The 21824-nt window shown below is 38.9% G+C and overlaps 2 protein-coding genes across 9 annotated transcripts; one reads left to right on the forward strand and one right to left on the reverse strand.

The window, feature by feature from the left end:
• Positions 1 to 1440: 1440 nt before the first annotated feature.
• LOC135679561 (protein NETWORKED 1A-like) lies at positions 1441 to 15046 on the reverse strand. 6 transcript variants are annotated; one of them, XM_065193441.1, is made up of 6 exons: positions 14666 to 15046; positions 13337 to 13605; positions 7501 to 10721; positions 6934 to 7311; positions 4798 to 6771; positions 1441 to 2829 (listed from the first exon to the last, which is right to left on the reverse strand). In XM_065193441.1, exons 2-6 carry the CDS (start codon positions 13437 to 13439, stop codon positions 1675 to 1677), a joined length of 6831 nt encoding a protein of 2276 aa, XP_065049513.1. In that variant the 5' UTR covers positions 13440 to 13605; positions 14666 to 15046; the 3' UTR covers positions 1441 to 1674. The 6 variants fall into 6 exon arrangements, with proteins under 6 accessions (XP_065049513.1, XP_065049512.1, XP_065049509.1 ...); XM_065193440.1 differs by adding an exon at positions 11477 to 11573 and having other exon boundaries at positions 6934 to 10721; XM_065193437.1 differs by adding an exon at positions 13606 to 13908 and having other exon boundaries at positions 6934 to 10721; positions 13337 to 13520.
• A 3666-nt stretch (positions 15047 to 18712) lies between these two features.
• Positions 18713 to 21817, forward strand: LOC135679562 (uncharacterized). Of its 3 annotated transcripts, none has more exons than XM_065193442.1 (7): positions 18713 to 18866; positions 19193 to 19282; positions 19359 to 19472; positions 19667 to 19945; positions 20157 to 20270; positions 21359 to 21431; positions 21520 to 21817. In XM_065193442.1, the coding sequence occupies exons 2-7, from the start codon at positions 19220 to 19222 to the stop codon at positions 21555 to 21557; spliced, it is 681 nt and encodes a 226-aa protein (XP_065049514.1). In that variant the 5' UTR covers positions 18713 to 18866; positions 19193 to 19219; the 3' UTR covers positions 21558 to 21817. The 3 variants fall into 3 exon arrangements, with proteins under 3 accessions (XP_065049514.1, XP_065049516.1, XP_065049515.1); XM_065193444.1 differs by having other exon boundaries at positions 19359 to 19469; XM_065193443.1 differs by lacking the exon at positions 18713 to 18866 and adding an exon at positions 18976 to 19123.
• The last annotated feature ends 7 nt before the right edge of the window (positions 21818 to 21824 follow it).

Consider the following 21824-nt stretch of genomic DNA (forward strand, 5'->3'; position numbering starts at 1 on the left):
AGATGATTTCTACAGCAGCTTGGTGTGGCATATCACTTTAAAGTCTACAGCAGAACATGCAATCCTGGGTGGTCTCACGTCCATATTGGAGACTACTTCTGGTTCCTCCCCTGTATCATCCCCAATCGTAAGTCTCTCTCTCTCTCTCTCTCTCTCGTACTTGGCACTATATCAGTTCTTTGATCTAATCTCTGGTCTCTAAAATCTCGTATTCGATATGATAACTTAATTACAATCTCTCTCTCGCATGTCGAGTTTTTCTTTTTGTCTTTACCGAATGTTTTCTCTCATTTATGTGCATAAAATATTAAATGAGATTCTATTTATACGGATATAATCAAAATTTTAACTTTAACAAGGATAGATACTTCTATCCTAAGATTTAATATTCCAACTCCAACACCTTGCAATCCTCAGGTGAGTGGAGAAGTTTTCCTATGCCTCCTTCGTCAAGTCGTCGCTCATGCAATAAGCATTGGCCACGAAGACGTTCCGAGAAGACCGACATCGACGTGTTGTCCAAGTACTCGTCTAGCTTGGGTTAAATTTAGAATACAAAGGGGTGTATGGTGACAACCGCGCGCATTGTTGCTTGTGAGTGATAGTACGTAGTCATGAGTCCACAAGTTCGGCTGGTAATTGGCTGATCTCCGTAATGGAGTTTGCCCACTGTATCGGATGCGTGAAGGGTGGCGTGGATGACAGCCTTAGTGTTGGAAGAACGGGAACCGCCGGAATGCACCGAGGCTGCTGCAAGGGAAGGATGCGGCACGAAGAGTATGGAGAATGTCGAGAGACATCATTTGGTAGCATGATCTTCCAATGAGGCAGGCAGGCAGCCTTTGAATGGCTTCTCATAAATCATGGCCAAAAGAGCAAATAATATCATGACAGTTGGTAATTTTACTGTTAACTACAGCTCGTAGTTATCTCGAATGAAAGCGCCAGAAAAGAATAACCAAAGCCAACAAGGAATCTAATTGTAAGTATGTCAGTATCAAATCTAGTTAGTCTAGAACTAATGTTCCAACAATTAATAGTCGTTGTCACCCTTTTCCGAGGGAAGCCGTCGATCATGCCAGCAACGCAAAAGAAGGATCCTAATTCCCTCCTAACCACATTGGTGTCGGGCGCACGGTTGCTGTATTTTGTAGCGATTTTTCCGCATGCAGAGATCAATTGAGTAGGTAACGTCAGTTCTCTGACCTTTACGGTCGGTGAGAGAAGGAAAGCTCCTGCAGGGCTACGTTTGTCGGCCGTCTTTTTTCTTGTGCTGTTCCTGTTTCCTACATTTGCTCTGCTTCCCCTGTGCTTCGATGCAAGGGATCTTCTGGTTTACGTGCAGAAGTTTAACTGGAGATTTCAATTGACTGTGGTTTCAAACATATTAATAATAGAGCAATGCTGTAGAGTTCATTTGGTTAATACCCACAACAGCAATAAAAGGACTGAATCTAACACATTAAGCCATAATGTAAAACCAGTCATAGGTTGCTACCAAGTGAATTGCATCGAACGTAGACTAGGCCTAAAATGTACAGTTTCTCTTTAACTAGACAATTTGAAAGCAAACCAACTACATCAAGAACAACTTCGCTTGCCCACAGAAAAAGATTGCATTGAGCTAATGCCTCCGTGCGAAACGAGTTGCTGCAATCTCGGTGATTAAGAATGTCACTGGTCACCCTTCGTTTTCGGCCGCATGCACCCACAGAAGGAGCTCTTCTTTGTCTGTCTACGGCCATCTCTTCTCCCGTAGATATAATCGCTCAGCAGCGTTCGGCTTCTTCGGTCCATGGCACTGGTGTGACGATTTACGTGCTCTTCCTCAAATTTCAGCATGACATACTGGATTTTATGCAGCTCCAGCTCCAGCCTTCCAACCTTCTCTGATTCCTTTCTTGATTGTGTGGAAATTTGTCTTCTTCCGGTGCTGCTGCTTTCTTCAGATTTTGTGCCCATGCCATTTGTGGAATGATATTCTTCAGCCTTGCTCGTCAGTTTGTTGTTTGTATCGATCAACTCCATGACAGCACCTTCAGCATCTTCCAACTGTGATTTGACTGTATCATACCCAGAGCTTGCAGGAAGCTTCCCCATTTGAGAGCTTTCCATTTTCCTCTTCAGATCCTTTACATTGGTTTTAAGGTCTGATAACCTCCGAGCATCATTTTGAAGGCTCTCGAGGACTCTCTTAGTCCATTCTTGTCGAGATGTCAGAACTCTAGTTGGTATCTCTAACTTGTCAACACTCGGCTCCTTCTCAACCATCAGCTCTGAGGACGGGTATTCACTCTTTTCTTCCTCCACGGGCTCTATGTCATGTTCCGTAGCATCTGTTGATGTTTTCCATACTTGTTTGCTGCAATTTGTTTCAGCAGCTTCCCATAATTGATCATCGATCCCATCATTACTAATCCTGCTTAAACCATATGAACCAATGGTCCTGTACGGCAAAGAACTTGAGCCCTGATCGAGTTGAATATCTTTTGTCACTTGCCCATTCTTGCCCTTGGTGATTTCAGTATCATTTAGTCCACCACCATCATCAACATGTTCAAGAGAATGCAGGTTCACTTGAGCTTCCTGTCCCCGTCCAATTTCATTTATCTTTATCCCTTTAGTTTCTTTACTTGCAGCCTCTGAGTTGGAGTTGGCTTCAAACCCTTCCTGCTGTCTGTGACTTTGAATGTCTACTATCACTTCTTCAAGAAGTTTGACTTTGGTGATCAATTTCTCCAACACTGGAATGCCTTCAATATTCATTGCCTTATAACCATCACTAGGTTGGTTATCACAGTGATGATGATGAGGAACCAAAGGTAAAACCTGGAAACAGACGAAATGAGTGTCACAAATGAATGTTACAGACACAACTAGGAAACATTGTAGCTTACCTGAGAAAATAAAGCAAAATTCTACACTCAAAAGTATAAAACAAAATTCTGATGGTCTAGGCAGAAAATACAAGGATTGGATATTAATATGTTGGTATCTCAAGCATGTGATAAGTGGGTAACAAACTTATTTTTGAAAAGGAATAATTTGTCATCACATACCTAAAATGTTGATGAAATTGCAAGCTCACTAAGTTGATCACACTCAGCTGTGTGGATAAATTGTTGATTGCATACAGCTATGGAGTTGGATCACTCAGCCTCATCAGATCTCAAAATTAAAGGCAGGACAAATTCAGTTGACCATATAATTCCCTACTCAGATGCATTCAGAGAACTCTACTCAAGATGAATTCATGAAAACAAGCTTGTAGTAACACAGATGGACATGTCCAAGTTAACTTGTGCCAGAGTCTTCAATTCAATTTAGCTTTCCACTTGGTCTTCACAAAACTTGAGATCAAACACACTCCATTGACTCAGTAAACTCATGACTTCGTTCATTCAAATCCACTAGACTTCATTCATTCATCCAACACATTAAAGCACTTCTGACACCTGACTAATTTATCATATGAGGGATGGATCTACATTGTTTTTTGACAAATATATATCCATATATAGACCAAATAGTTTGCTATTGGATTGCTGAAGCAATAAAAATTAATAAGAAACAATATAAACAAGCTGTTCAAAAATAAACTGTCAGACTTTATATTTTTTTTAATACAAAAATTACCTTTCTGAATAGCAATAAGATATATCATTGTAATTGTCCTTTGAATCTTAATCAGAGACATCAGTTTTTAATTCTTAAAAAGTCATATCATCATATCTGCGTCTTGTGAGGTGTGATGGTCCTTCAGTTTTAATTGATTCTATTTGTCGTTAATTTGTGATGCAATTACTGGTCAATAGCAAACTAAAAATTTCTGTACATGTACACCCTCATAAAATAAAATCAGTGTCACAGTGCCTCCCCCCAAACCAACACCAACCTCCCTCCCCACATCACCCCAATTCGAAAAAACAGTCTGTCGTATTAATCCTACATAAAATTGTGATGATCCATATTACTCAATTTCTCATGTAAATGCCCTCTTGGATCTTGCTTTGGTCTTAATGTCCTCATGGTACGTTACTTTAGCATATATACCTCTCCAAAAATCTAGGCAAGTCCAACGGTAATGGTTGAGTGAAAGGAACAATGATGCAAAAGTGTATTCTACATATTAGTATGGTACATATATGTACATTCTGATATAGTTAGACTTGAACAAGATCACAAGTTTTTGTTGCCAATGACCTTGGTTTGGGAAGTTACCATTATAATTTGATGATCTCAAGGGGCAGACTGTAATTGGATGAATTCAAAAGAAAAAGGTATTCCGATTTTTATGATATCATTTAGGTTTTAGAAAAATCACAATTAAGGAACCTTATGCTTTACAGAAACCACTAGACTAATACCCAAAATTACCGAAGTAACTGTTTATAGATTTGAAAAGTAGTACATATCTGTCAAGGATTTAAATGCTAGTCCCGTTGATATTTACTGGTCCGACCAAGTACCAATATCGAAATGTATAGTTTTAATATTGATACATATACCATTACTTTTATTTTTTTATCATTTTATTCCATTACCGGACAATATAGATTGTTATACTGGTCAACCACTCATTACTATTTATATCATAATGGTTTGATAGATTAATTAAATCCTCGTATTTGATTATCTCAAATATTTTAATTACTAGTTATCAAATCTCAAAGCTTGCCAATTCTTCAAGTAGCTTAACTCAAGTTGCATGTCGAATTTTCTGTTTCGAAACTTAAATTATGATTTAAATGTTAGCAGTACCAGCAGATTCATCATATTTAACAAATCTAGGAGTACCTCTTTGTCATGACAGATTGATATTCTGGGCTTTGACATTGTCATAATTTGTTCTTCCAGAGATTTAACACTATTCCACAAAGATGCAACCAGAGCCAGATAGAAATCTAAGCCAGCCTTCAACCCACTGTTTTCTCCCTCTAAATCATCAAGCTTTTTCTTCATACTATCCAATTGCTCCTTGGTTAAAGCTACCTCCATTTTCAATGTCTCCTTCTGCAATAGGGAACCAACTTCTTCTAGTATCAGCTCATGAACTTTTTCTTCATACAGTGCTGCATTAACTGTGGAGACTTGGATATCACTTAATAATGCTTTGATTTCGACTTCACAGTGTTCATTTTCATCTATTTCTTTCTGCAGTTCTAATTTCAAATCTTCCTCCCTACTCATAAGCACATTAACTTCTTCACGCATATGATAAATTTCCCTTTGCAGCATCTCATTTGCTTCATAAAGACATCTGATCTCCTTATTTCTGTCGACAACTGCTTCAGATAAAGTTGAAATCTTCTGCGTCAACTCTTCTTTGATCAGCTTATCTGCTTCATAATCCAGCTGAATACCATCAAGAATTCTACACAATTCCAAGTTCTTTTGTTGGGTGGATTGAGCATTTTGACTTATTTCCAGTAACTGTGACTGTTTTTGTAACAGTTGGCTCTCTAATCTCTGTCTTTGAAGACTTAACTCCTCACAGACGCATGTAGCTGTAAACAAATCAAATTCTGAAAGCAGGACATGATTTCTGAACTCTTCTTCTAGGTAAGTAACGAACTCCCTAATATGTGTTTTTTCTGCCTCAAGTATCTTTATCTTCTCCTTTAGTTTATCAATCTCAGCATCAAGAGCATTTTTAATAAAATGAAGAGAATCCAGATCACAAGTGAAGGATTTCAACTCCGACAATTTCTCTGCACTATGGTTCCTAAACAACAAATAAAGGTGGTCTAGTTTCAGAGCCTCTGCAAGGACTTCAATATGTTCCTCTTCCAACAAATTATGTTTTTCTCTTAAGTTGCAAAGTTCATCCATGAGAATCTTCTTGTTTTCAATTAAATTTTGAATTTCATATTTAGATGTCAGGAGAGCCTCTTGCAGGTCAGTCAAATGTTCATGGAAAACTTTCATTGCAGTCTTTGATTCTACTTCCCTTTGGTTGCTTGCTTCCACATCATTCATTAGTTTTTCATTCAATTCTCTAAGTTGAAGATTTTTGTTTCCTAATGCTAATAATTCTTTGGTTTTCATATCAAGTTCTTTTTCAAGAGAACATTTATCCAATCTCAGACTGGCCAGATCCAGCATTGTATTCTTCAGCAAAGTGACAAGAACTGATATCTCAAGATGCAGCAGTTGATTATCATGCTCGGCTTCTGAAACACAATTCAGAATATTTCTAAATTCGCCCAAAATAATATCTATGAGAACTTCGACCTGGAATTCATCCACGGAAACAGACTTCTTGCCAATGATAAGAGTGTTCTGCAGCAAACAAATTCCAGTTCTTAACTTCTCATTTTGCTCTGACAATGACATTATGTTTTTGATATGCATAAGTTTCTCCTGCTCAAGTGCTGAAATAAGTGCCTCAGTCCTTCTACATGCCTCGATATTTTTCTCGCATTCTTTCAAAAGAACCAAGTTCCTTCCATTCACATCGGACAAACTTCTTTGTAAGATAAAATTTCCTATTAGAAAACCAATCACATTATCCTGTTCTGATTCAAGCTGCTGATCTTTAAGCTGGCTTTCTTGTTGCAGAAGAAAATTGTGGTTCTCTGATGTGGCTAGCTGACACTTGAATGATTGGATACGAGTTTCATGCTCTTCTTTTTCTAGTTTCAAAAGATCTTGCAGATCCTTGACCTGACTGATTATCAGATACTTTTCTCTTGTTAGATTCAAGTTATCGTCCTTCATGTCCACTAACCTATTCTCCAGTTCTTCCAAATTCAGAGTGATGTTATTAACCTGACATAAACAGGAATAAACTATTCAGGCAGCAAAATAGAGCTTCGTAAAAAATTTATATGGCAAGTTAGAATAATCGTTATGCTTTCAGGTATAATTAATAGGAAAAACTGTTATCACAGAGTAATTACAACTTAAATAGGAAGAGGGAGAGAAATTAACCTGACTGACAAGAGTGTCCCTTTCAATAAGAAGGCCAGAGTTCTGATCACGGAGAGAGTCACAGGAGTTTTCAGAATCCTTCAATTTTGACTTCAAACATCCAACTTCACTGCTTACATCAGACAGGCAGTTTTCCAAAAAGGATTTCTCTTGTGAAAGCTTCTCCAGATTCTTAGTAAGAACCTCTACCTGAGAAAGTAGATTGTTCCTTTCAGCAAGAAGACTAGAGTTCTGATCATTTAGTGACCGAGAGGATTCTTCAAAGCCTTTCAACTTTGACCTCAAACACCTGACCTCACTTCTTTCATCAGTTAGGGAGTTCTCCAAGGTTAATTTTTTGTGTCCAAGCTTCACCACATTCTGAGTAAGGATCTCAACCTGAGAAAGCAGATTGCTTTTTTCAGCAAGAAGACCCGAGTTCTGATCATTGAGTGATTGAGAAGATTCTTCAAAGTCTTTCAACTTTGATCTCAAACACTCAACTTCACAGTTAACATCAGATAACGAGTTCTCCAATAAGGAATGTTTGTGTGAAAGATTCTCCATGTTCTGAGTAAGAACATGTACCTGAGACACAAGAGTATTCCTTTCAGCAATGAGGCCAGAATTCTGATCACTAAGAGACTGACAGGATTCCTCAGAGTCCTTCAACTTTGACCTCACACATCCAACTTCAGTCCTCACATCAGATAGAGAGTTCTCCAAGAGGGAATTTTTCTCCGAAAGCTTCTCTATATTCTGAGTGAGAATTTCCAATTGAGAAAGAAGATTATTCCTCTCAGCAAGAAGACCAGAATTCTGATTGGTGAGCGAACGAGATGATTCTTCAAGGTCTTTCAACTTTGACCTCAAACACCAAACTTCACTGCTTACATCAGATAGGGATTTCTCCAAAAGCAAATTCTCGTCTGAGAGTTTCTCTAGATTTTGAGTAAGAATCTTGACCTGTGAAAGAAGGCTGTCCCTTTCAGTGAGAAGACTAGAGTTCTGATCATTGAGTGACTGAGATGACTCTTCACAATCTTTCAACTGTGACCTCAAAGATTCGACTTCACAGCTTATATCACTTAATGAGTTCTCCAAGAAAGAATTTCTGTCCGTAAGCTTCTCGACATTCTGAGTAAAGGTCACTACCCGAGAGAGTAAATTGTCCCTTTCAGAAAGAAGACCAGAGTTCTGATTGCTAAGTGATTGGCATGATTCTTCAAGGTCCTTCAACTTTGACTTCAAACAAGCCATTTCACTATTTACATCAGAAAGGGAATTTTCCAACCTGGAATTTTTGTGTGAAAGGTTCTCCATGTTCTGAGTAAGAACTTCTATCTCAATAACAAGAGCATTTCTTTCGGCAAAAAGACCAGAATTCTGATCACTTAAAGACTGACAGGATTCCTCAGAGTCCTTCAGTTTTGTCCTCAAACACCCAACTTCAGTAGTTACATCAGATAGAGAACTCTCCAAGGAGGAATTATTCTCCGAAAGCTTCTCAACGTTCTGATTAAGAGTTTCTAACTGAGAAAGAAGATTGTTCTTTTCAGCAAGAAGACCAGAGTTCTGATCACTGAGCGACTGACAGGATTCTTCAAAATCTTTCAACTTTGACCTCAAAGACCCAACTTCACTGCTTACATCAGATAGGGAGTTCTCCAAGAAGGAATTCTTGTCTGAAAGCTTCTCCAGATTTTGAGTAAGGATCTCGACCTGCAAAAGAAGAGCATTCCTTTCTGAGAGAAGATTAGAGTTCTGATCCCTGAGCGACTGAGAGGATTCCTCGAACTCTTTCAACTTTGACCTCAAACAGCCAACCTCATTGCTTACATCAGATAAGGAGTTCTCTAAGAAGGAACTTTTCTTGGAATGCTTCTCCACATTCTGAGTAAGGATCTCTATCTGAGAGAGAAAACTCTTCCTTTCAGCAAGAAGACCAGAGTTATGATTGCTGAGCAACTGACAGGATCGTTCAAAGTCCTTTAACTTTGATTTCAAACAATCGACTTCAGTGCCTAAATCAGATACAGAGTTCTCCAAGAATATATTTTTCTCTGAAAGGGTACACACATCCTGAGTAAGAATCTCTACCTGAGGAACAAGTGCATTTTTCTCAGCAATATAGTTGGAAATTTCACCATTGAGAGATTCATGCAAATTTTCTAGTGCTAAAGTCTTTCCTCTTAGAACTTCTAACTCAATGCTTGCATCAGCGAGTGAATCTTCCAAGACCATGTTCTTTTCTAATACATTGTCCATATCTCTCAGCTTGTCCACAAGAAACTCTTTTTCAGCTTCATGTTTCTTGCATATATCGTTTAACGCAGAATTTTTATTCTGTAAATCCTTTACAGCTGCCTTAAGGGACTCTGCACATATGCTTGCCGCTTCCTTTTGCTCCATCAGATCTCGGTGTTTGCCTTCTAGATCATTTATATCTTCTTTAATATGGTTAAGCTCTTCAGTGAGACCTTCCTTTTCACATAAATAGAGCCGAACTTCATCTTCAAGGGTCTTATTCTTCTCCTCAATCAAAATTATTTTACCTTGAAGTTCTTTTATCATCAAGCTAGAGTGAAGATTTTGTTCATGTAAGGTGCCATTTTCCTCCTTAAGCTTACATATCTCTTCCTGTAGATCCACATTACACAATTCTATATCCCTCAATTTCTGGATCCATATTTGAATTTCTCGACTCAAATGATCTATCTCTTCCTGAGATTGAGTGTGCAGCTTTTCCTTTAGGCAGAGAACCATCTCAGTCTGCATGCACTGCTGGTGTTTTTCTTCGATAGTAATTTGGAGTTTCTCCAATTCCTCTCGCTTCTGGTGAAGTTCATTCTCTTCCATGTTTACTTGCTTTGCTAGCATCTCTAGCTCCAACAAAAGAGATTGGTTAAGTTCTTCAGAACTCTGTAGCTTCTTGACTTTGTTTACCATCTCATCATTGAGTTTCCTCAATTCATTCTGTGTTGTTGAGATTTGAGATTCGAGAACAGAGATTCTTTCCAGAGATATTTGGTACTGTATATTACTTGCTTCTTTTTCAGAAATTAATTCAGAGATTCTGTCCTTTAGTCCTTGAAGCTCATTCTCTGTTTTATTATTACGATCAGATTCTGTTGTTATCTGGTTCTTCATATTTTGGCTCCCTGATGATAACTGGGAAATGTCTTGTTGCAGACCTGTTGTCACATAGCTCGCATCCTGTTTCTCCTTAACTTGATTTTGTTCTCTGGAACACTTATGTGTTCTATTCTCAAGATCTTGTCCCTCTTCCTCTTGAAAATGTAGTCCTTTTCTTACACTCCCTTCAGATGTTGTAAATGCTGTCCCTTCCCCAATTGCAAACATCTCATTCAATTGCTTCAACCCTTTTTTGCTTGATAATGAATCGCTTGGTTCAGAATATCCCCCATTTCTTTTAATTACATGCAATTCGGATGACAAGCTCAATGCGTCCTTCTGTAATTCATCAAGGTCAAATAACGCACGAAGGGGTGGTGGCCCTTCAGGAGTGTGAGGCTCTGCCTCATTGCCAGAATAACCATAAGGTGACTCATCTGACAGTACTAATGGAATTTGGTTAGGGAATGCCTCTGCCATTGTCCGATGGGCCTGGCGAAGTGCTCCAGTTGCATGATCATATTTTTCTGCTAATGCACGGTATGCTCGGTAGAGCTCCTCAACCAATTTCAAGAGCTCAGGGCGCTTCTTATAATACATCTCAGCTCTCCTTGCAAAGGAATCAGCATCTTCTTCCAACAGCTTGATTATTGTGTTGACCTTCATGTCCGTATCTGTTCAAGCAGTGCCCCTTTTAGTTAAAATGATTTCCAAGATAATAAAAAGTGGTCACATATTAATTATCGTAGAAATACACAACTTAGCAGTCAAATAATGATAAAGTCATAGAGAAAAAGAAATTAATGCAATATATTATCGATGATACTATCCCTAAATGGAGAGGTTTTGCTTATTTAAATAAGTTTATGATTCTCCCATTCTTATACAATGTATAAATTCACACTAAGCTAGATGCTTAAAGAGTAAAATTGCAAAGCATAGAACTTCTAATCAAGAAAATGTTAGAAGAAGAGGGATTCTCACACATATGTGGGATGTTTATGGAGAATGGGGAGCATGTGGCTCCCCACTTCTGCCTCCCTATGACGCATACAAGCATTTCCAGCAATGTGAAAAATTTTTGACAGACAATTTTATGGGCTAAATTCAAGGTAGATTACATGGTCTCTGTTGACTGGTTATATACTGGAGAATTCCCACAACTGATAAAGAACATCAAAGCAGCCTGCATATGTTTTAGGATTTGGATCAGCTTTCCCAATGCAAGCCTTCTTATCTATGAGCTCACACAATACAAACAGAAGATTGGAGATCATTCCTTCTATCGGCCCAGTAAAAGCATGGAAAGCTAAGGGTTTTAATCCATTATTCCATTATGATAACTATGCCTAAAAAGATCTCAGTAGGCAAAAGCTTTAAGCCATCCAAAGATGAATTGACATATACACTTACTGGTTTGTCTGCTTACCTAATTCCCAATAGCTCGAAACCCTATCATGTTTCAGATGCTTGCTCTCTGAAATACACTTAACCCAGCCATGGAAGAAAATTTAAATAGCTTTTATCTGCAAAAAGAAAAACAAAGGGTTTTCTTCAATCTAATTCAACCAATTATCGTTGATCAAGGTGGTCTGTTTCTCTCAGTGCTTACCTAATTTCCAGTAATGATATTTACAGTATAATTAAGCCTGCATCAATTACAGGTTCAAATGATCGTCCAAAACCTCATCAACTTCAACAACACAAATGCACATTGTGATGGATGGGGTGTCCTCGGAGAGGACAAGCAAATTGATTACAGATAATTAAGTATGTCTTAGAAAGAAATTTTTGGTCCTCATTGTGCTCATATTTTCTGTATCAGAAGTCAATATGCACGAAGAACTTTTTGCTTGGCACGTCTATCACTCGTATCTAAAGGATAAAAGAACCTAACAGATATCAAAGGCATTCTCTTATAAGATATTTTGGCTACTTTAAGAATCACTTATATCTCAAATAATGAAAAATATGTACCTATCAAACATTACTATTTGACTGATTTCATGGACTGTTATGTAGAAACTGCAAGCTTCTTCATTGGATAGGCCCACTCAGACCTCTGGAAAAACTTCGGAGGTGTGACTAAACGAACAATTGGTATTTCTTGATATATATTTTCTTAATTTTGTCTTCTAGATATTTGGCAAGGATTAGAAGATTGAAAACAATCTTTTTTCCATTTTCAGTGGTATTTAATTTTTGTTAAATTGCCAATGTCTACATACCTGTTTAATTGTTCTAGTTGGATAATGGAGCACTCAGACAAAAAATGGACTCACGATATGAAAGAATGACAGTTTATTTAAGGAAAGAAAATAGAAGACAGTAAGGTTATTATTACCCATGATGGATAACAAATGGGTAGTCGATCACAATAATGCTAAATGTGCCTTATGAAGCTAGTATGATCCTAACAAGAAAGTGAAAGGCAATGGTCCCTAAAAGACTAACAAAGGAATTAAGCTATGCTGAATTTGCTCTACTCTACTAATAATGTGAATATGTGGAAATGCAGCTCATGACAAGAAAATTTTCACCATCGCTGCTTAAGAGTCAAATTTTGTGTTAGAGAGTAGGGCATTAGAAAGCAATGGGTGAAATTGAATGATGAGTGTATTGATGATTCATAGTGCATTTAATACATTATATTCTAAAATTTAGCTGGTATAGTGATTGGACTTGAGTTGTGAATCCAACTAAACCCAATCCAGAATTAAGAAAGGAAGAAAGAATATCTTGAGAACACAATAAATCATCAAAGGTTACAAAATTAGGGATCTATGCAGAAAAATCAGTCAAGATTCATCAGGGGTCCATCAGCACTCACAGAGATAACATGGCATCACAAAAACAGCATGGGATTGTACCATGTGCTAGAAAGAAGGCATGTGTTATGGTGCATGACAAGTCAACTTTCGCTAAAATAAAATGTGGAATTTCTGGAACATCAAATTCAGCTAAACATGAAAAACGATGTAATTTAGATAACTTTGAAGCTCATTTTCCTATGATTTAAATTCAAATTTAGCTGCACCATACATAAATAAACAAGAGGAGAATAAATCTTTTATAAAAGGCAATCTTGGTCAAGCAAGACTAAAGGAATGACTACTCTTTGACTAAGTGTAGGAAATGACAACTGATAAATCATGCCGAGCTGCATGAGAATAGTAAACAATAAGTAAAAAAAATAATGATCTTTCACAAATTTTCTTTTTATTAAGTGTGGAGCTCTGAAACTGTAGTTCCAAGGGAGACACTGATCAAGAAGAAAATTGTCAAGTACCTGCAAGATTCTCCTGAAGCCATTTGGAATTCTTTGGACTAATATGACTATCCCACCACCATGAATAAAGCCGCCTGGATTCAGCTTGCAGCTTGGCCGCCATGGACTCAAGCACGATCAATATTATTCTTTTATATTGAAAAAGCTCGATTACAAAATCTTCAGTGATAGATCTATGGCACGGCTGAGAAATAAAACCAGTGAAAACTACTCTGAAGTTAACACCACATTTGATAGCTTGAAAAGCAATTCGGTATCTTGCAGTTTACCTAGGCATTGCACAAAGGCATGCTTCAGAAAGTAGAAAGATTTTGTGAAAGTGGAATTAAATATTGACTTAAAGATGATTGAAAGGCCACCCAGTGTCCAAAATCAAGCTATAAGACAATCAGAGCATGCCTGATGCCCTCACTCTGGTGCTTGTTAGACATCAGTTGCATCAATATACGACAGGGATGAGTGTTTGAAACCTCCAAGCGACACAGAGATAATACATATACAATGCGTCAATATATTTTTGGGAAGAAAAACTCCTTAGCCTTATCAAAGGTCATGAAAAAATCGAGGGTTTCCTGATCACAAAAAAAAGGAATTATAATACGAAAATTGTCAACCTTGCTCAAATCCACCATCTAGAGCAATTAATCTATGTTTTTTTTCCGGCTTTCGTTAAATCAGAAGTGAGTAAAGCATCGACTAAAATGTTAAAAAGAGATGGAAGCCGCTAAGAAAACGGAACGTTTCCAAGCCCAAACAACCTGCAGCACAAGAACTAACACCAGGAACAGAAGAAACAAATGGCGTTGGTTCTATCGGCTTTTCCACTAAAAACAGATTAAAAGGAAATTTTACTTGTAGAATCCACTTATGGGAGAGGACACACGAAGCCTACCATGCAAAATCAAAAGAGTCGGAATACAAATGGAAGGATTTGAGGAATGAAACAAGAACAAGTTCTTTTCCTAAATGGCTGGTGAGAAGGCGATACAGTTGCTGTGGAGAATAAAGAAGGTTTTTTTTTTTCCACATTGATTCTCATGGCACTAATCTTATGCGAGAGAACAAAATTTCGCAAAAAAAATCCACAGGACAGAAAAAATAAATAATCGACAACAAAGGAAATAACACCGATTTTGCATAAGATCAAGACACTAGAGGTTCGAAAACGAATCACTTCGGATCCTGGATAACAGATCGTCGCGGGCATTGATGTTTGGCACCAAGAATCCAACACTCCAAGAACTAGAGACCAAGTCCAGCATGCAGATCACAAGAAAACCATGAGAACACGAAAGAAAGATCTAATCTTGGGGGGAGGAAACGCCATACCAAGGAGCAAATCTGAAGCGATCGCCAACGAGCAACAGCCCAGCTGCCTTTCTCATCCACCCTCAACCCATCTCCTCTTTCCCCTCTCTCACTCTCTACTGTTCCTATCTTTTCGGTACTGGCAAGACAAAAAGCAAAGGCTGCAGTGCACACTAGAAAAGGAGAAAAAACTCGAGCACAAACGACGTGGAACAGCGAAAGAGGCGTCTTGTGAGAGGTCTGGTGTTCAAATCTCGGTGTAATTCCGAGTTGATTGGCGAGTAGAGCCGACGGGTTACGGAAAGTAAGCTGCGTAGTGTAGGGCTTAGACTGAGAGCAGCGGATCCTGTGGAAGCTGTTAGTCTCTTCGATTTGGCGAGAAGAGCGTTCTTCTTCCTTCTTAAGCCGCTCTCCATATACACACAATGTTTCCCCGTGTCACTCTCTCCCGCGAGCTTTCTCTGCTGTGTGTATTGTCCTCACCTGTCCGATCCCACGCAGGAAACAGGATTCTTCAAGGGCAAACTGGTGGGTCCCGCTCGGCCAATCGACTCAAGGATGGTGCCAGTCGCGAGGGAGACAGCGTTCCTGCCCGATCCGAGACAGCAAGTCGCCCACCTCACGTGACTTAGCTGTGGGGGCGATTTACAGGATTGCCATCTGATTTGGACTCCCATCTCGGGTCTTGTTCTTGTCGCGTCGTGGGTTCTCGTGTTCGCGGCGGTCGAGCTAAATGCCTCGGTTTGGACCGGAGAATTACGAGGTGGTCCACTGTGGAAGCAGTGTCGCTGACGGAATCCTATTAATCGTGTCTCCGGCGGTGGGGAGTCAGACTCGATTGGGCTCGGTGGTCAGCCGAATCACATGCTCGAGCAGATTAATCGTATCAGCAGCGGTGGGGAGTCAGACTCGATTGGGCTCGGTGGTCAGCCGAATCACATGCTCGAGCAGACGTGGCAACATCCGGTTGGCTCGGTCTACTACTGATGTCCATCCGACACCGAGTCCGACCTGACAAAAATTTCGAAGATTTAATATGCGAACGTAATTATGGAAGCTGACTTTGACCAAAGTCCACAACTAATGTATCATAATCAAGGGTCAAACATAGCTTTGACTTATTGGTTCATTAACTCGATTATTTTATAACTAGGTTCCAATTAAGTTCTCAGAATAATTTTCCATTTTATTTCTTAATTTGGTTATTCTTGATCAAAAATAGGCTGCAAATTACTTGATTAAAATGGATTCTACTCTATGAAATACAGCTTTTACTGCTCTAAATTAAATTAAATGTATTTTTTTTTTTTATATGATCATCTACTCTCTCTCAATTGGACTTCACTAGGTAGGCAATTGCATTATTATATTTGATAATGAAAGAACATATTTAAATGAACAATTGAATATGAGACAAGTGATGCATTATAATAAGTTGAAATTAGAAAAAGTAATCAAGTTTGTTTATACCTCCTTCGTCAAATTCCAATGTTTACGACTCGATCCCCTGATGAGTTAACTGACCTATCAATTTTATTTTTTAATCTAAACTACTGATCAAAATACTTAAGCTGAATTTGATAGTAGTACATTCTTATAAGTCAATCTCTATCTTATCCATTTCTGATGTGAAATTAATTAAGGGTATTAAATTTACCTCTCATCCGAGATAGTGTGATTAGTCATATCCTTTAGCTTATACTAGTTTAAGCTTGAGCACACTAGTAAAAATTGAGATAAATTTCTTAGGAATGTAAAACTTGCAGTATGACAATTCTAAAATACACAGCATTGAATCGACACAGCTAATGTGCTAAACTCCACGTAATATAGATTTAAATTTGATCAAGCGCACACCAATGTGCTTGTAAGAGAGGGACAAATGGGGCATATATTGCCAAACAATCTTTTCTGTTTCTTCGCCATGCATAGACTCATAGCTGACAAAACATTTGACTATTTGGTGTTCTTAGGCTTTTAGTAGTGGATATAGCTATCTACTGCCAAATAATTGAGTGGGGTGAATATTTATTCCTGTGGTTAATTAGAAAGAAAAATATTTGATAGGGAGAATGTTTCATATCAATTATGTGAATCTCGAATGGACCAAATCTCCTCTTCTCAACATTCTCTTATACATAATGACGAGTGTTGCTAGAACTAAATCTCTAGAAACCTTATATCATTGATGTCAATTACATTAGAAAAAAAATCACATCGAAAATCCTCACATAGAGCTAATATGATCTCTTTGAAAGCTAATCAAGTCGGATTAAACTGAGTGTCCTGGATTGATGAAGTAATTTTATACTGGTTACTGAGGTTATCTTATATAGATGACAGTCTCTAGCCAACGATATTTGATGGTGGTGTCGTCATTGATAGGAACGTTGTGGACATCTTTTACAAGACGACGAGAGACAAAAGTGCCGGAATTATAGAGGTGGACGGTGGCCGGCAGTGAAAACATTGATCGCGCCAAAATCTGACGTGCCCATACATGTTATGATATGCTTTAGACTGTCCTCCAATAATAACCTTGTAGACCTCATGTTCATCGAGAGAGTGAGAGAGAGAGAGAGAGAGAGTGAGAGAGAGAGAGACCTCATGTAGCACATAAAGATGCATCTGGACAGTCACTTGACCAGTCTACCTCTGGACATCGACTCTGTGTAGGAATATTTGAGACTTGCGATTAGTTTGTAAGCAAACAAAGAGTACTAATCACTTACGTCGGGTTTGGAGAATCCACTAAGAAGAAGTGACACGCAAGCCAGGAAGGCTTTGGTCTATTCAGCTCGATGGTGATGTGCAGGCGTGGCTTGCATGCTGCTGACTTTGTCGGACGAAAAGATGCGAGAGAAGGAATTCCCACACCATGATTCTTCTTGCCTGAAACTTACAGCAGCATGAAATCTTCACAAGAGAAAACATCAAAGCTGGCAGACCTTGCTTTATCTCGAATAATTCGAGGTTATGACATGTCTCAGGAAAGACATCAATGCATGCATGGGTCTGATTTCATTCGAAGAACCAGCAGGATGGTGTCAAGCACATCAAGATACACAGCAGAAGTCCCACATGAAGCAACTCGTGGCTGGATCTCAGGTTTTCCAGCTGTAGATAAGCGTTTGATGCTCATCCAAGACCTGACACATGCATTATAGACTGACAGAGCCACCACCTGCTGCGTACCTCCACCAACACTGGAGCAAGAAGGAACGAGTCCCTACGGTCTCTGTTCAAGTGTTTCATCCCATCGATGCAGGAAAATAGAATTTGTATGGCTTCGTTAGTCTTGATTGCCTATACATCGACATCTTTCACCGGTGGAAAAGCATTGTTTGGGTCCTCCGTGAGGTCACGACACTGTCGTTAATGGAGGAGGGAGAACTATCCATGTCTCAAGTCCAAGTGCCTGTACAGCATTCATGAGTATGTTGTTGGATGGACTGGTAGCAGAAACTAATGGTTGGTGATCATAAAAAGAGCTGCTTTTGCTTTTTTACGTATCTATTTATTTTTGCCCCAGAAGAGACACATGCTGTGCGGCCTCACATGTGCACCCATGAGAGTTTCACATGCCTCTCTACCCTTTCTTGATCATGTGGTCCACAATAACATCTTGCTTATCATGATGATCAGAACTTCTCCTTTTCCATGTAGTTGATTCGCATCATCTTTCTCACCGCCGCCATCACAACCCATTGAAGTTAGACGAGAGCTATAAAAGCTAGATGTTAATCTCAGGCCATCATGCAATCCAATTCAGGAGAGAGATGAGAGGGATTTGTACCAAATTTTGTCCTCCTCCCAATCTAATATTTCTCACAAAAGAATATATATATATATAGATATTGATCAAGACAGCAATCTCATCAGCATCATCATCATCACTTTTTTGTCATCACAAAGTGACAAATCGACGGAAGGTTACGATGCATTTGGACACCTGAGAACCTGATAAGAAAGGGCTTTTCGAACTCCCGCAAGGCCCAAGGCCCAATCACAAATGGGCCGGTAGCTCTTTATGGCCTGTACCAAAGGACCCGGCGGCAAGCCCAGTCCCATTTTTCATTTTTATTTTTATATTTTAACAATAAAAATAAAACCCTAATCTTTCCTAAAACATTCGTCTTTCGTGAGTTCCCCTGTAATCGCCGCTCGCGTCCTCCGTCGCCCGTTTGGCTCCTAGCTCTGCCGCCGCCAGCCCTGACAATCGGTACTCTCCTCCTCCTCCGCCTCTCTTCTATTTATTTTCGGCTGATTTTTAAGCCTTCTTTCAGATATCGGTACGTACCGGTGTACCGAGTGTTGGTACACCGGTGCCGGCGGTATGTAGTGCTCCGACCAGGGACCGGTATAGGGGTCTAATTGGATAGAACTAAATTTCATCAAGCTATAATTTTGCTTTGATGGATATTATATTTGAAGTTCAAGTAGTGACGAGGATGAAACCAAGACATTTGTGTGACTCAGGTGTGCCTAGGATGAAACAACTGCAGACTTGCATTTCTTCCATCTGATTCTTTCATTCGCACTTTTCAGGTACTTCTGTTTTTCTATATCATCATCATGGAGGTCGATAGAGAAGAAAAAGAGGGTTTTGGTGTATTGGTGAAACAGGGAGCTGAAGCTGTAAGTGATTTAATGCTTTTGAACATCGTGTTCTTGTGATTTGTCATGTTTTATGATGCTGATTAAACCTTTGCAGAGGGTGTTCGAGTCGAATTTTGTGGGGCGTAGGTCGATCATCAAGGAACGTTTCTCCAAGAAATATCGGCATCCACTACTGGACTCCAAACTGACACTTAAACGCTTGAATGCAGCTAATTTCTTACATTTATGCTCTTATCTAGTCTTTAAAGTGCCAAAAAATTCATTTCATTTCTCTTTTTTCGCTTTCAGTATGGAATGCAGCTATTGTTCGCTGACCAATTTGCTTCCTTTTGTTTCTTTTCATGTTGCTTTTTGTGAGGCCATAATAGGTTGTTTATATCTTTGTTTCAACATTTGTTCCAGGAAGCTCGCTGCATGACAAAAGCTAGACGACTTGGTGTTCCCACACCAGCACTCTATGGTGTCGACCCGTTGTTGCATACTCTGACATTTGAATACGTGGATGGGCTCTCTGTGAAAGAGATACTCTTAGATTTTGGTTCAAATGGTGTTAATGAAGAAAGATTGGATGATATTGCCACACAGATAGGCAATGCAGTGGGCAAACTACATGATGGGGGTCTTATCCATGGTGACTTGACTACTTCAAACATGATTATTAAGAGAGATAACAACCGATTGGTAATATCAAAAAACTTCTAAGTTGCTTCTTCATTAAGTGATTGACATAATACAAGCTGATTTCTTTTTATATATCAATGTATCAAGTGAATTACATGCACAAACATAATACAAAGTGGACTCGAGTCATTTAATTTTGCTTGTTCTACAGTTGTCTATTTTGCAGTCTCTAATGTTGACCAGGCTTTTGCATTATATTTTCATTTCTCAGGTCCTTATTGATTTTGGTCTGAGTTTCACATCAACTCTTCCTGAGGATAAAGCAGTTGACCTATACGTGCTAGAGAGAGCTTTGGTTTCCATGCATTCATCATGTGGGAATGTGGTGAGTAAATTGCATTCCACTTTACCATGATGCAATTGAGTTCACTTGTCTAATTAAAATTGTCTTTATGTTCATAAAACAAATATCTATATCAACTCCAATCTCACCGGTATCCATATCAACAGTGCATGATGGTCAAGTCTCCGAAATCCCTAGTCTTTTCTGCTTTGTTTTTCTAAAAAATTATTCAGCTTCCTTGTGTATTTTAACTTATATTTTTGGCCATAGGTGTGGTTTTTTGGTAAAAATTGCTAATGTCTAAATTTTGTGTGTGTGTGTGTGTGTGTGTGTGTGTGAGAGAGAGAGAGAGAGAGAGAGAGAGAGGATAGCTATGGGAAAGCAAAGTGCCCTTTGGTTCTTGGTACAGGGAGGATCGTCTGTAAGTACACCTACCCTTGCATGGTACAGGGAGGATCACTGAAAGTACTCCTACCCCTGCATGGTGTACATTGTTTGATGATGCTCAGTTGAAAGAGGAATCTTATCACGATGCTAGATCCATCCTTCCCTTCAGGAAAGGACAATCTACTTGGCAAAGTTTCTGCCACTACAGGGTTTAAGAAGGGTCAAAAGTTATAGCTATTATGTGTTCTGTATCCATAATTCCTTGGTCACAATGGTTTATCTGGTCTGTCCAATATTCCAATATCCCTCCCCCTCATTGTACCCTTTATAGAATGTCATAAGGAAATAGCGTTTCCTACACCTTAGAAGTATCAGAACAGAGAGATTTACTATGGAGCTGAACCAAAAAAATGTGCTTCAAGTTATTGCAAAGACGTGCTATTCAGATGTTCATGGGAATGTTCTGTTGGATCTTTTGGTATCCATAATTACCGGTGTATCTCCACATCCAACGATCGTCTAAGTGGCTCAATTAAGATCCTTCTTAAAGCAACTTCAGAACAACTACTATTTTCATTTCTTTAGTACATTGGAAAAATCTCTACTTTTATACTTTCTCTTCGAGCCGTTTTTTGCCTCCAGCCAATGGTAATTTCAAAATTGCAAACACTATTCATTTCATTTTAGATGCATGTTGCTCTCAATTTGGTCAGATGACTAGACGTCAGTTCTTTGTCTGGCAGATGGATAAAATACTCTCAGCATATAGGAAGTCTTCTAAACAATGGTCATCCACAATGAACAAACTAGCACAAGGTACTTTTTCTTGCCCTTCCTCTCTGTATATACACTTACACTTCTATCCACACAAAGGTGATTTGTCTCCATTCTGCTATCTCGACAGTGAGACAGCGAGGTCGAAAGCGTACGATGGTAGGATGAACGGTCAGCTCAAGGATTTGCATGCAATCTAGGCATGTCAAACTATCATGCTGTTATAGCATATGTTGGTATGGTGTGTTGTAGGTGTATCCAAAATGGAGATATCATTTTTCATGCTGGTGGTGGGAGAAAGCATGCATCTTTTGGATTTGTCATTAAAAAATGTATGTTTTTAGCCAGCCCAGCTTCTATCCATACTTAGCATTCCTGGAATATAAATTACTAATGTTTTATTTGGCCAGAAAGTTATGCTCGTGTTAGAGTTTT

The sequence above is a fragment of the Musa acuminata genome, chromosome BXJ1-7, assembly GCF_036884655.1.
Source record: "Musa acuminata AAA Group cultivar baxijiao chromosome BXJ1-7, Cavendish_Baxijiao_AAA, whole genome shotgun sequence".
In the NCBI taxonomy this organism is placed as follows: Eukaryota; Viridiplantae; Streptophyta; class Magnoliopsida; order Zingiberales; family Musaceae; genus Musa; species Musa acuminata.

What these genes read in the sequence shown, in the direction of transcription:
- LOC135679561 (XM_065193438.1), bottom strand. Translation starts at nt 13,439, where the DNA reads ATGGCGGCCAAGCTGCAAGCTGAATCCAGGCGGCTTTATTCATGGTGG. An exon ending in GCTTCAGGAGAATCTTGCAG is followed by an intron (nt 10,722 to 13,336) that starts GTACTTGACAAT and finishes CTGCTTGAACAG; the next exon opens with ATACGGACATGAAGGTCAAC. An exon ending in GGGACACTCTTGTCAGTCAG is followed by an intron (nt 6,772 to 6,933) that starts GTTAATTTCTCT and finishes TGTTTATGTCAG; the next exon opens with GTTAATAACATCACTCTGAA.
- LOC135679562 (XM_065193442.1), top strand. Translation starts at nt 19,220, where the DNA reads ATGGAGGTCGATAGAGAAGAAAAAGAGGGTTTTGGTGTATTGGTGAAA. An exon ending in AGAGAGATAACAACCGATTG is followed by an intron (nt 19,946 to 20,156) that starts GTAATATCAAAA and finishes TTCATTTCTCAG; the next exon opens with GTCCTTATTGATTTTGGTCT. An exon ending in AATGAACAAACTAGCACAAG is followed by an intron (nt 21,432 to 21,519) that starts GTACTTTTTCTT and finishes CTATCTCGACAG; the next exon opens with TGAGACAGCGAGGTCGAAAG.